The 13,729-nt window shown below is 43.3% G+C and overlaps 1 protein-coding gene across 1 annotated transcript in view; it reads right to left on the minus strand.

Annotated features, from left to right (window-relative positions):
* Nucleotides 1–2,965: 2,965 nt before the first annotated feature.
* Nucleotides 2,966–13,729, minus strand: part of atp1a3b (ATPase Na+/K+ transporting subunit alpha 3b) — a 63,393-nt gene continuing 52,629 nt past the window's right edge. The window contains exons 20-22 of the mRNA XM_034174428.1: nt 6,693–6,794; nt 4,090–4,181; nt 2,966–3,920 (exon numbers count right to left, since the gene is read on the minus strand). Coding sequence (XP_034030319.1) covers nt 3,892–3,920; nt 4,090–4,181; nt 6,693–6,794 — 223 coding nt within the window. The 3' untranslated portion in view covers nt 2,966–3,891. The remainder of the gene's footprint in view (nt 3,921–4,089; nt 4,182–6,692; nt 6,795–13,729) is intronic.

Consider the following 13,729-nt stretch of genomic DNA (forward strand, 5'->3'; position numbering starts at 1 on the left):
GACAACTGTACCTAACAGTGAAGCACTATGCAGAGGAGGAACACCCGGTCAGCTTGTACCACAATGTGTCTCTTAACGTAGACAATTTAAAAAAAAAAGAAAATAAAATTGTTGTTGACTTCTGCAGAAGATATGCTAACCACCCTCCCCTGTTCATCAGTGGCTCTGAAGTGTGGAGAGTCAGAATCACACTTTCCTTGGTATGCACATCTCTGATGACCTCACCTCATCCATCAACACCAGCTCTGCAGTGAAGAAAGCACAACAACATGTCCACATCCTGAGAAAAACTGAAGACTTCCTGTGGGATACTGAAGAGAGCCAGTCTCCCACAACACATCGTCACCATTTTCTACAAAGGAACTGCAGAGAAGGGCCTGGCTGGCTGTTATCAATGTGTGGTTTGGGAATTGCAAAGCAATGGAACACAGGTCCCTGTAGTGTACACTGAGGACAGCTGAAATGATCACAGGGGTCTCACTCCCGGCCAGGACAAATTACAGACACACTGTGTACACAGTGAATTTGTTATAACATTTAAAAAGTTTTTGTAGAAATAAAACAATGTATATAGTCATGACTGTGACTCTGTTGCTGATTTGTGGTGATATATAACAAACTGACTGACATTTACTGAGTGGTTTGGTGCTTTACTTGTGTTCTTGGACAAAATACTTTATCTGCATTGTCCCGGTTCTCTCAGTTGGAAATGAGTACCGGTCTTGGCTGGGGTAAGTAACCTGTGATGGACTGGCATGCTGTCCTTGTGAAGTTGCTGACATCGCCATGCTACAGAATCTGGGATTCAGCCCCAGCACTAATGTGCATCAGAGCCTATATAGGACTTACATCCGTGGTGCATTGCTTTGGGCTGCTGCAGAAGGTATTGTGTCACTTGATCTTCTAGAGCATAAAACCACATAACACTAGGTGGCATTCCAACCTCATGTTTCTGTTTTCTCATTTGTACTGTTCTAGTTACCCATTAATACCATCAGAAATGTGCATTAATCAAGAAGGCTGATAGGAATAAAGATAAAGACATTTTAATGTTATATTTGGACATACAGAGGCTAACACAGACCAGCGTTCTAATTATTTTTACTCTTTACACCTGTAGCCTCAGCCAAATGTAATTTGGCAAATTTTCCAGGGCTGGTCTGAGATTTTAATGAACATTGTTATCAGAATGGAGGTGAAAAGGTTTGTGTCCTGTTATTTAAATATCCACAAGATGTATATTTTTTGAATGTTTATGCTGAAAAGTAAACTGGTCTAATAATGCTGGTATGTGCACTCACTCACAAATGGACATGCTAGACTGTTTTATTTTGCTCAGGAAGATGAAATCATTAGAAATTTGATTTAAAAAAGATGCTGTTTGTATACACTACATGTTGCCAATGTTGTGCTATCGAGTTGTAGTATATCAGGGTAACAGAATGAAAAATGAGTTTAAAAGTCTGGCTCAATTACAATCCATTACAAACTGTACTGGAACAAAGGAGAAAGAGGAGAAGTCAAAACATATTCACAAGCAGCAGTGATCTTGGTAACCACTAGAACTAGACTTTATAAATTAAAGAAACAGACAAAAAGATCATTTCAAGCTACACAGAGACATATTGAGAGAGACAGAGAGGGAAGAAATTAATATCTGCTTCATCTACATTCATGCAAAATCCTTTCTATGGGGTTGTGTGCAGTAGTTGTCACTATGCTAGTTGGCTTTTAGAACATACGTAACTGCTGTTAAACAGTCACAAAATGATCTATTTGTCAGATTTAGTAAATTTATATTCAAAACCCCGCACCTTGTTCAACCGTCTCCCTCACAGCTGAATTCATACAAAATCCTTTCTGCAGGATTTGTTTGGTGGTATGACCATGTATTTGAGTTTTAGAATATAACCGACTATGAAACAAACAGAAAGCACAGGTGTATCTCAAAAAATTAGAATATTGTGAAGTTTTTTTTTTCCAGGTATTTCAGACAGCAAAGATTTTTACATATTCTAGTTCAATACATAGAAACTAAAATGTTTCAGCCATTATTTCTAATAAATAAATAATGTTTTTCATTGTGGTTTGTTTTCTTTTATCCTTTCCCTGTTTACTAAACATCTTACAGCTTTAGCAACTTTGTCCCTATGCAGTTTCATAAAGTTCATGTCTCAGCTTTGCCCCATAAATCTGGGGCGACAGCACCTTTTTAAACAATGGCAGCACATACACGCACATTTTTCCAGGAAATGCAGTGCAGATGTATTTTCCTGGAAACAGTATCTTCTGTGCTAGCTTAGGAAGACAAAAATGTAATAAATGAAAAACATGCTCAATGCTCTTCTAAGTGATTTCATGACAGTTCACACTAAAAACTAAATCTGTCAATCAAGTAGTATATTGACAGAAAAAATGGATAAAAAAAAAACATCTCACCCCCCACCCCTCAGGCTTGTAATCTTTTATTATTCTGTGACATCAAATCAAAACTAATACTAATTAAGGGGGGGGAGACCTATATAGTAACTTTAAAAATGAGGCCCTTTAAATCTCTTTAGGATATGCTTTGTCCAGTTGGTGTTTGTTTAACTATTTGACACTAGTTTTGTCACCCCACCTCCTTTCTTGCAGTGTAAACCCTTGCAGCCATCTGATCTGGGTGCGGCTTCAGACCACTGGCCATTGATCTCCCAACACACACATGCATACAGACCTGAATCAATCCAAATCATGACTGAACCAGAATTGGAACTGATCCAGTTACAGATGCCAGGCACATGAACTCAAAATCAACAATCACCACATCACATCAGCATACCTGCACTGATTGGGGGCCTGAATGCCAGTTTTGGTGTCTCATCTCTCAAATAAATGCAAGTTACTGAAACAAAACAAACAAGGCAAAGATCTTTCTCTTTTTCCTGTCTCAACAAAATTAACCATGTTGTTTCATATTAATGTCTCTCTTCACCAGTTTTTCAATGTGTATTTTATTTTTCCATTTAAATTCAGTATAGAATTATATAGACTTCCTAGAGCACACTGAAGATTCAGTTGCATTTTCCAACTCAGAGAGGTTCTGCAGTAATTATTAATAAAGCCAATGTTTCACACAGTGCACAAAACAGAGACAAATGGCAGGGGGATGCCCAGGGGGTGGCAGGGAGAACAGGACACTGTGGGGTGTGCTTTATCAGGCCTAAATGAGGAAAAGCAGCTCTTACATGCTCCCCTCACTTCTTAAGAAAAAGAGACATGTAAAACCAAAACACTCCCATACCCTGTAAATAAAAAAAAAACACTCTCTGACCTATGAAAAGAAAAGGAAAATGGACGCCATGAGAACATGACCATGCTGCCCATCCTCCACATAAAAGAGACAGACTGGCAGTCAAAATGGTGCAGGCGACTGGAAAGCACTGTGCGATCTGTATATGTGTGTGACTGGAGGACAAGCAAAGGGTTGGCAAAACAGAAAAAATGAGCGAGGAACTCGAATGTAAAGAAAGAAGGAAGACAGAAGAGGAGCAGGCTGAAGGAGCTAAATGGCCCTTTTTTGCAGAGCGGAGACACTCCCTTTGTATCCTTAGCTCGTTCAAATCTACGTACACATTATGCAGCTGCCGTTTGGGAGATACACAGCAGTTAGGTACACAGCAGTGAGAGGGGACATGCAAATAGTATCATAGGAGAATAGGGAGCAGTCAATGTAGAAAGAAGGTGCTTTTGCTGTCTTTAATCTTTTGGGGCAGATGAGATGAAAATTGCTTCAAAGCGGATTTTGTCTTTAAGAGGGTGTGGCCTCTGGAGGTGTGTCTTGCCAGGAAGGAAGTGACAGAGTGAAATAAGTAGAAGATGGCTGGGGTCATAGCAAAAATGCTCCCTTGATCAATAGTATGTCTCTCTTTCCACCCAACCTGCAAGAAGGGGGGGGGGGGGGGGGGGGGGGACAGGAAAAATAAAATTCAGGATAAATTCAGTGTGTCCAACTTATACACCAGGAAGCGTTTCCATTTGGTTACTGGAAGGTAACAAACCTTTAGCCTGTGTGTTAAAATGCTGAGTGCAAGGGAAAGAAATACTCACCTCCAGGGTTACGCCGGAGGAGAAGTTTTCGAACTTCATCATAAACAAAAATGAGAAAACTATATGGAAATGCACAAAACCACCAGGAGGGCCTGTAGAAAAGACAAACACCAGAAGGATTAAATGTACACATGCAAAAAACACAAGGGGCCCTAGCTTGATGGTGTGTTGCAAATGCTTTTAGGTCATGTTCACTGCCACACTGTCAAAGTGCTAAATAATAGCGCAAATAGGCACCCTCCCACGCAGGGACTGTGTAAAGTATTCACATTATTTAGGGATGTGTTATGGGTGTATAACAAATTTAACCATTAAGAGTGACATCTGTCATCACCTAAATGGAGTGTACAAGTCCTGGTTCTTTATTATTTAGAGTTTGTATGCATGACATGAAAGCAGCAGGCACAAAGCTGGAACTGTATTGACAATTGGAATAACACCTGTTGCCTCCACTTCTATACACGTGAAGGTTGTTCACTGACCAAATCTTTCAATTCATTTCATTAATGAAATTAGAGAAAGGGATTTAAAGGACAATACCACACTGAAATGCATCACAGCTAACGGTAAGGTAAACACTGTTCACTTTTACACTGTGCACTCTTACTTGAATGGAAGAGTGTATGAGGTACTTTTTTTATTAAAGTTGAAGTGTGTGATTATTATTTGTGATGTGTTTTGTATCAAAGCATGAGTGTTGCACATTATCAGGAATCTATGTTTGTTTCAAACCATGTTCACAGTCCATGCCCCTCCTCGTCTGTTCACCTGATGTCCACACAGCTCCCACCATAGACAGTGAGAAAACTAGTGTAAAAATATGGTAGAAGGTGGAGTTGTTTTTATTAATATGGTTTTGTTGTTGTGTTTTTAATAACGTTCACTGCAAACTTTTGTGTTTTTGATGTGTTATGCGCTATGCACATTGTGGACACACCATGTGAGGTTTTTTCTGACTACTTTCTTTGTTAAATAGCAGGAAAAAACTGTCAGTTTCACACTGTGGTCAGGTGGAAGAACACCCACCCCCTTGCAGTCCCTGTTACTGACTGCAAACAGTCATTAACCCCTGTTGCCCCTGCTTGCTTATGGGCATCTTCTGCCCATACATTAGTGATAGGAGACTCCATTACCCACAAAGTTACACTCTAAAAAATGAATCGCTGTCTCACCGAGAAAAAGTGATGTAACAATTTGCATAGAGTTATTTCAGCCTAACTAAAGTTATTTCGACTTAACTAGTGAAATTTTGTGGCATTAACTCAGTTGAAAGTTGAAATAACTAAGTTGAAATGTTGTAATGTTCTGTACCCTTCCCCAATTTGTAGTATCATTATTGTGCCCAATGAGAGTGGATGTCTGTATGTCACCTAAGCATCACATTAGTTCCTCTACCATAACTAAATTTAGTGCTAGATTACCTGAGACTCCGGAGTATCTCTGAACACCACTTATCTGAACACCGCCTATCTGACACTGTCCACTGAGTGGACAGTGTCAGATAGCCAGAATACAGTGGTTCTTAATGTACTAGAATTGAATGCTCCACTTACTGTGAGATGTCACTGACCTAAGTTGCATACGCCTTTGTTTAACAAATACCTATAATATCTCAAACATATGTGTAGGAGCCTGGAGAAGAAATGGTGTACCACTAAATTTGAAGTTTATCATTTTGTATGACATGACGCCATACTGGAGTACAGACTTATTAAGGGCTTATTACTCTGATTTAATTGGCAAAACAAGCATAATCCAAAAAATGTTTGACAGTGTGGCCAAACGTATTCAAAAGCAACCATCTGGAAGCCGTTCGCCATTTATAGGCCAAGATTTCTTGGACTACTTTGAAAAGAAAATACAGGATATTAGGTCAAAAATATACTGGCAAACTTTAGATAGACTTTGTGATCCTATACCCAATGTAGGCATCAACTCTGACAGAAAACTGACATTTACCAATTTTGACACCTTCTCCCTTGGTATATTTTTGCAAATTCAGGATTTGTGTCAGGAAGGGCATTCGGCATAAACCTTGTGCCAAATCAACATGCAGATTAATATCGGATCTGCTTTTGTGACCCAAAGTGAAAAAGAAACAAACCAAAAGAGTTTACTTACCCCGGTTTTGACCTCCCTTCATTGGCTGAGGGTGTTTTTCCTTACCATTGTAGTCAGTGTGCTTGCTCAGGGGATGGGTAAGTTTATACCTTACTCGTGATGCGCTTTGAGGCAAGTTATGATTTTGCGCTGCATAAATAAATTTTGATATTAATGCACCAACTCAGTTTTAGATAGGCTTGCCTATGAGTGGCAGTGGACTCCTGATTTACAGCATTTGCAATACCCGCTTACTCCAATTTATGGTCACAGGAAGCTGGAGCCTATCCCACCAGTCATAGGGTGAGAAGCAGGTACACCCTGGATGGACAGTACACCAGTCTATCGCAGGACAGACTCCCGATTTAGTTGTGTAAAAACCGTAGGTGCATTGGGTGGACACTAGCAATAATACTTGTAGATAATACTGTAAGCTAAGACTCCATGAGTCTTAATTATGAGGCTGATTGTGTATTCAGGTGAAAGGTGTTTATGGCGCTCACTTTAAAGGGTACATTCTGAGTGCTACATCCATGCCTGGGCAGTAAGACAGGAAGGCAGCTAGAGCAGTTTCTTCAAACAGGCCGAAGATCAAAATCTTGTTCCTGTATTGTGAAACACCCCAAGGAAAGATGACGATAGGAAATGAGACACACCACACTAAATGCTTAATGACAATAAACTTACACCTTCAATCTTATGTCACTATAAATAATTAGAATTAACTTAGTGCAAACATATACATAAGACCCATCAGGTAAAAGTACGTACATAAGTATTCACACCCTTTGCTCAATACCTTGTTGATGCACCTTTGACAGAAAATACAGCATCAAGTCTTCTTGAATGTGATGCCACAAGCTTGGTGCACCTATCTTTGGACAGTTTTGGCTATTCCTCTCTGCAGCAACTCTCAAGCTCCATCAGGTTTGATGGGGAGCGTTGGTACACACCCATTTTCAGATCTCTCCACAGATGTTCAATCAGATTCAGGTCTGGGCAACTCAAGGACATTCACAAAGTTGTCCCCAAGCCACTTCTTTGATATTTTGGCTGTGTGCTTAGGGTCATTGTCGTGCTGAAAGATGAACCGTCGTCCCAGTCTGAGGTCAAGAGCGCTCTGGAGCAAGTTTTCATCCAGGATGTCTCTATACATTGCTGCATTAACCGTTCTCTCAATCCTGACTGTGTCCCAGTTCCTGCCACTGAAAAACATCCCCACAACATGATGCTGCCACCACCATGCTTCGTTGTAAGGATGGCGCCTGGTTTCTTCCAAACATGACGTCTGGCATTCACACCAAAGATTTCAATCTTTGTCTCTGTCATGCCCGGCCTGGGTCTAGGTCTTAGTCGTTATTTTGGATCCCCTTTTGGCTCACCTCCGACCCCAGCTTTGATGTATTAGTTTTTTATTTTCATCATGAGTTATTCGGCTATGTTTTTCTTATCATTTTGTTATTTTTCATACTTTAGCCAATGTCCAGTTCTGTTCAGCCAGTTTGTGATTTCATTGTTTATCATTTAGCTTTGTTCTGTATATGTTGGCTGTGTACTTTTATATCTGGTTTTGATTTTTGTTTATTAGTTTGTTCCTGTTTAATTTTGCTTTTGTATTGATTCCGTGTTCAATTCTACTTGCTTTTGTTCTCATGCTCATGTTTGATTTTGGTTCCTGCTGTTGCATTATATTCTGACCATGATTTCCAATTTAGCTCTGTTCTGTTTTTGTCATTTTGTTTCCACTCCGCACCTCCCATCATGTCTTTGTTCCTTGTCTCACGCCTGGTTACTTATGTTCACTCCACGCCCTGCACCTGCCCCATGTCTTTGTTTCCCACCTTGTTTATGTCTGCTTTGTGTTCTCATTCACTCCCACTCTTGCTCCAGCTCACGTGTCTTTGTCTGTTACTTCACTTCACTCTGTGCTTTCCTTCCTTCACTATCTTGTACTCTGCACAACCTTTGGCTCCCCTGGTCACGCCCCCTTCCAGAGACTTCCATGCACCTGCTTCACATCACCCTAATTTGTTTGCTCCTTATTTAAACCATCACAGTCTCACAGCTCACTGCCAGTTTGTCGTCGTTAGTACACATCCTAGCTCTCGTATCCAGTCCTGTTTTGCCTAGCCGTGTGTTTTGAAATCTGCTCTGTTTTTTGACGCTTTTTGCCTCATCCCTGATGTCCATGTTTGCTCGTGCTTCTGAACCCTGCCTGAATATGACTGCATTTTTGCCTGACCCTGCTTGTACCTCCGCTCCGCTGACTGATCACCTGTGTACCGTACCTCAGCCTGAAATAAAGACGGTTTGCTTTTACACGTGACCCTGATGTGGGAGTCTGCATTGCGGGTCCAGCCACTTCAGGGGGCTGGCAGCCGCCCGACCTGACAGTACAAACTGGCCATAACATGGACTCCGTGGACTCCACTCCTGTCATGGACACTGCTGCCATGCTTCCAGATAATAAGGTGGTTAAAGCAATTTTTGATGACCTCTCTTTTTTTTCATTTGTTTTTGTGACTGCTATGCTCCCAGAGAGAAGTTCGATTATTTGGAGCAAGCCTGTGATCTTGTTAATTCCCACCCTTGGCTGTTTGACTTCTTCCCAGAGCTTCTGAGCCTGGATGATGTTTTTTGTGGAAAGTCACGGCCAGATTGGATGAAGCATCCTGAGGCATTTCTGCCTTCTGAATCAGATTGGGTTGATCTGGAAGAAAATGATTTTTCTGAGTCAGAGCAGACAGCACTACATGACACGGCTACATCCCTACTTGTTTTTTGAATATCAGGACTGTTCCAGTCAGCAGAGCAAGAAGCAGATCTTCTCGGCACTCGACCAGATATTCCGAGCCGAGCCAGAGCTGCTAACTGCCTTCCCTGAACTTATGAACATTAAAACGCAGTTTAAGCAGGGCTGGGTTCCTCCTTGCATTGAAGATCCCATAGAAGTGTTATTTGAGTCTGATATTACGGCCTACTGCTGTGATGAACCACGCACAATCACGCTTTCAGATGCTGCCATCGCTCCTGCCCGGCACGCAGTGGCACAGAAGCCGGCCGCTTACCTCCTGCCTCCAGAAGTGCCACCTCCGAGGCCGATTTCATCTCAGGTGCTCCCAAAACCTGCTCCACGAAGAAACCGTGTGGTGTCTCAAGTCATTCCTTCTGATCCAGCGGGGCAGCACGTCCCAGTCATGAGCACCGCAGTTCATCAGTTCCATGACGTTCCTGTGCCTCGGAAAAAACGGGCGCCTCAGCCGACTTTGCCGGCTCCTGCCTCGGAGATCGCTCCATCAAGGAACTCCGAGGCGCCAGTTTTGCCCGACTTCCCGCTGGCAGCCACACCCACCAGCTCGTTGAGTCAGTCCACGATCGCAAAGTTGCCAGTGGGGCCTTCGGGAACATGCCAGCCACCACCTGCGGTTCTGACCGGGAGAACCAAGACCCCATCCCCCCTGGAAACCTCCACATCTTCGGCTGCAGCCTCTCCCATGGAATCATCTGGATCCATGTCCACGACAACGCCGGCCAGCCCTGCCTCCTCAAGCACGTTGGTGGTTACTACGGCAACGCTTCATGGACCAGCGGCGTCATCCCCACAATTCGGATCCGCCTCGGGAAGAATCGCTACAGCTACTTCAGCGATGCCACCCGAACCTGCTCTCTTGGCAGCACCAGCTGGTTCCGTCTCGGCGCACACCATAATCGCCTCTTCATTACCTTTGTTTACAGCTGCCTCTACGTCATCAGCAAGCGACTCAGCTTCAGTAAGACCCGATGCGACGTTGCTTGTGACGTCACTCAGTTCTACAGCTACAATGACACCAGCCGGATTGTCTCCTGTTATCAAGTTAGCCTCCGCACGTTCCGCCGCCGTTTTTACACCGGTTGGAAGAGCCGGAACAAGTCCTGCTTCATGACCAGTAATGGGATTGGAGAACGCTGTTCATACGCACACACAGCTGCACAGTTCTGCCATTCCAGAGCCTCTACAGCTGGTTCAATCGTCTGTGTCTTCCAGGAAGATGACTTCTGAGGACAACATAAAAGGGACGGTCAGTAATTTTTCTTTTTGTATCTGGTTTGTGCTGTACTGTTTCACAGTCGGTGAGTCCCTTAGAAGTCTGCTTAAATTGCCACGTATGAACCTGAAATGGTTCTGTTAAGAATCTGTCAAAAAACTGTCACAAGCACCATTCCTGAATCTGAGAAGGTGTTTTTGTAAATTTATGGAGAAACTGCCTATGTTGCCTTGTCACATTCTGTATTGTATTACATGCAAGCTTCCGTTATGATTGTTGATTATGTGTGTAATGCTAAGCTGTTGTCAAGTTGCTTTCTTCAGTTCCTTCTCTGAAAGAGTTGATCATTTTGGAAGATGCAACTCCACTCAAGCTGGTGCCGAATCCAGTCAGTGGTTCCCAGATTGTTTTTCCTGTTCGGCTCACTTTAAGGACTTATTGGGAAGGAGCAGTTATCATTTGTATCCTTGGAAGGAAATGATACGTAACGTTGGCCCATACTTTAGAGAAAAGTCATTGTTTGAGTTGTGCTCCATATCTTTTATTGAGGCACGGGACTATTTATGCTTCTGGTTTTCGCATCTGTGTGCCTTATATAAGCTCTCTGTGTCAGTTCTCTTTGATGTGTCATATGATCTGGTGAGGCTTCATCTGCACAATTTGGGGCAGATGGTTAACTGGATGTGGGGTTTTGCAAAGTGTGCTGATATCTCAACTCTTGTGGTTAGTGGGATGATTTGGGTTTTGAGGTCTTCATATTTTTGGATTAAGCACTTCGGTGCCTCACATCTGCTCACCTTCGGTGTTCTCCATAGCACTACTTTTGAAATGGTTTATTCTTACCTGTCATCTGTGACCAACCATTTTTTGTACTCATCGGAGTAGGTTGTTCTCTGGGAAATGAGTTTAGGTACCATGGGAGAGTGTTGGTCTCATTGGTTATTGGGGATGTTTTGGGCTTGGTTGTTTTTTGAATTCCTTTGTCTTTTCTGTTTGATGGTTTCCGTCTTGAGGCACCGATATGTCTCTCTGTGGTTCCCAATGTTTCGGCCCTAAGTCCGTCTCTGCACGTCTGTCTGATTCCAATGTCTCCAGGAGTCGACCCCCTGATGATATTGCACTATTGACAGGGCCTCCTGGCCGGCCCCCGGACCGGGTCTCACACAGACCTCCCACCATCTTTCGGAGCCAGGTCATACCTGGTGTCCGGCTGCCTGTTGTTGGTTGCCGGCCGTTGGGTCCCTGGCCTTTTTGTAGCCTTGTTGTCGGTTGTCCTTGGGGTCTCCAGCCAGTTGGCCCATTTGTGTGCCCTCTGCCTCTGTTTGCCCCCCGTCCTGGGTCCCCCGCCGCCCTCCCAGTGTCAGTGTGTTGTGTGTGCGGTCGCCTGGGGGCTCCCGCATGGGGAGGGGGTACTGTCATGCCCGGCCTGGGTCTAGGTCTTAGTCCTTATTTTGGATCCCCTCTTGGCTCACCTCCGGCCCCAGCTTTGATGTATTAGTTTTTTATTTTCATCATGAGCTATGGGCTGGCTCAGGTGACCCTGAACCATCCCTTAGTTATGCTGCTATAGACGTAGACTGCTGGGGGGTTCCCATGATGCACTGTTTCTTTCTCTTTTTGCTCTGTATGCACCACTCTGCATTTAATCATTAGTGATCGATCTCTGCTCCCCTCCACAGCATGTCTTTTTCCTGGTTCTCTCCCTCAGCCCCAACCAGTCCCAGCAGAGGACTGCCCCTCCCTGAGCCTGGTTCTGCTGGAGGTTTCTTCCTGTTAAAAGGGAGTTTTTCCTTCCCACTGTAGCCAAGTGCTTGCTCACAGGGGGTCGTTTTGACCGTTGGGGTTTTACGTAATTATTGTATGGCCTTGCCTTACAATATAAAGCGCCTTGGGGCAACTGTTTGTTGTGATTTGGCGCTATATAAAAAAAATTGATTTGAGTTATTCGGCTATGTTTTTCTTATCATTTTGTTACTTTTCATACTTTAGCCAATGTCCAGTTCTGTTCAGCCGGTTTGTGTTTTCATTGTTTATCATTTAGCTTTGTTCTGTATATGTTGGCTGTGTACTTTTATATCTGGTTTTGATTTTTGTTTATTAGTTTGTTCCTGTTTAATTTTGCTTTTGTATTGATTCCCTGTTCAGTTCTACTTGCTTTTGTTCTCATGCTCATGTTTGATTTTGGTTCCTGTTGCATTATATTCTGACCATGATTTCCAATTTAGCTCTGTTCTGTTTTTGTCATTTTGTTTCCACTCCGCACCTCCCATCATGTCTTTGTTCCTTGTCTCATGCCTGGTTACTTATGTTCACTCCACGCCCCATGTCTTTGTTTCCCACCATGTTTATGTCTTTGTGTTCTCATTCACTCCCACTCTTGCTCCAGCTCACGTGTCTGTCTGTTACTTCACTTCACTCTGTGCTTTCCTTCCTTCACTATCTTGTACTCTGCACAACCTTTGGTTCCCCCGGTCATGCCCCCTTCCAGAGACTTCCACGCACCTGCTTCACATCACCCTAATTTGTTTGCTCCTTATTTAAACCATCACAGTCTCACAGCTCACTGCCAGTTTGTCGTCGTTAGTACACATCCTAGCTCTCGTATCCAGTCCTGTTTTGCCTAGCCGTGTGTTTTGAAATCTGCTCTGTTTTTTGACTACGCTTTTTGTCTCATCCCTGATGTCCATGTTTGCTCGTGCTTCTGAACCCTGCCTGAATATGACTGCGTTTTTGCCTGACCCTGCTTGTACCTCCGCTCCGCTGACTGATCACCTGTGTATCGTACCTCAGCCTGAAATAAAGACGACGTTTGCTTTTACACGTGAACCTGATGTGGGAGTCTGCATTGCGGGTCCAGCCGCTTCAGGGGGCTGGCAGCCGCCCGACCTGACAGTCTCATCAGACCAGATAATTTTGTTTCTCATGGTCTCAGAGTCCTTCAGGTGCCTTTTGGCAAACTCCAGGTGGGCTGCCTTGTGCCATTTACTAAGGAGTAGCTTCTGTCTGGCATACAGATCTGATTGGAGATCTTTTTCTCCATTGATTCCTTCGGAGTGAGATTGCATCAGAATTTTGGCTCTCTGTTGGGACTTTTTACACAGAGACTGCTACCTGCTGCTTTGGACTTGAACTAACAGTCTTTTTCAAGACTTTTTTACTTTTTACCTTTTTATTTTTTTACTTTTTTTTACTGTGCTCCAACGCCTAAGGAAGACCTCTAACGGTCGAAACATCGCGACGGAGCACTTTTATCAGCTAACTTTCATCAGCGTTGGCAAGCTAACTAGCTTGCTAACGCTTTCGTTTTTATTTTTTTTTATTTTTGGTGTTTGGCACCTGTTTGGTGCCTTGATTGGGGCACTCCTTCTGCTGAATCACCTCTAAATTATTTACACATTATTCACTTTGTGTGTTTTTAGGAATCCGCTAGGTTGCGTAGCTACTAGCTCTTAGCCGATTTAGCATGGCGGCTTCTCCTGTCTCTCCCGTACTTTTCTGCTCTGGGTGTGAAATGT

Source organism: Thalassophryne amazonica, chromosome 7 (genome assembly GCF_902500255.1).
Source record: "Thalassophryne amazonica chromosome 7, fThaAma1.1, whole genome shotgun sequence".
Taxonomy (NCBI): Eukaryota; Metazoa; Chordata; class Actinopteri; order Batrachoidiformes; family Batrachoididae; genus Thalassophryne; species Thalassophryne amazonica.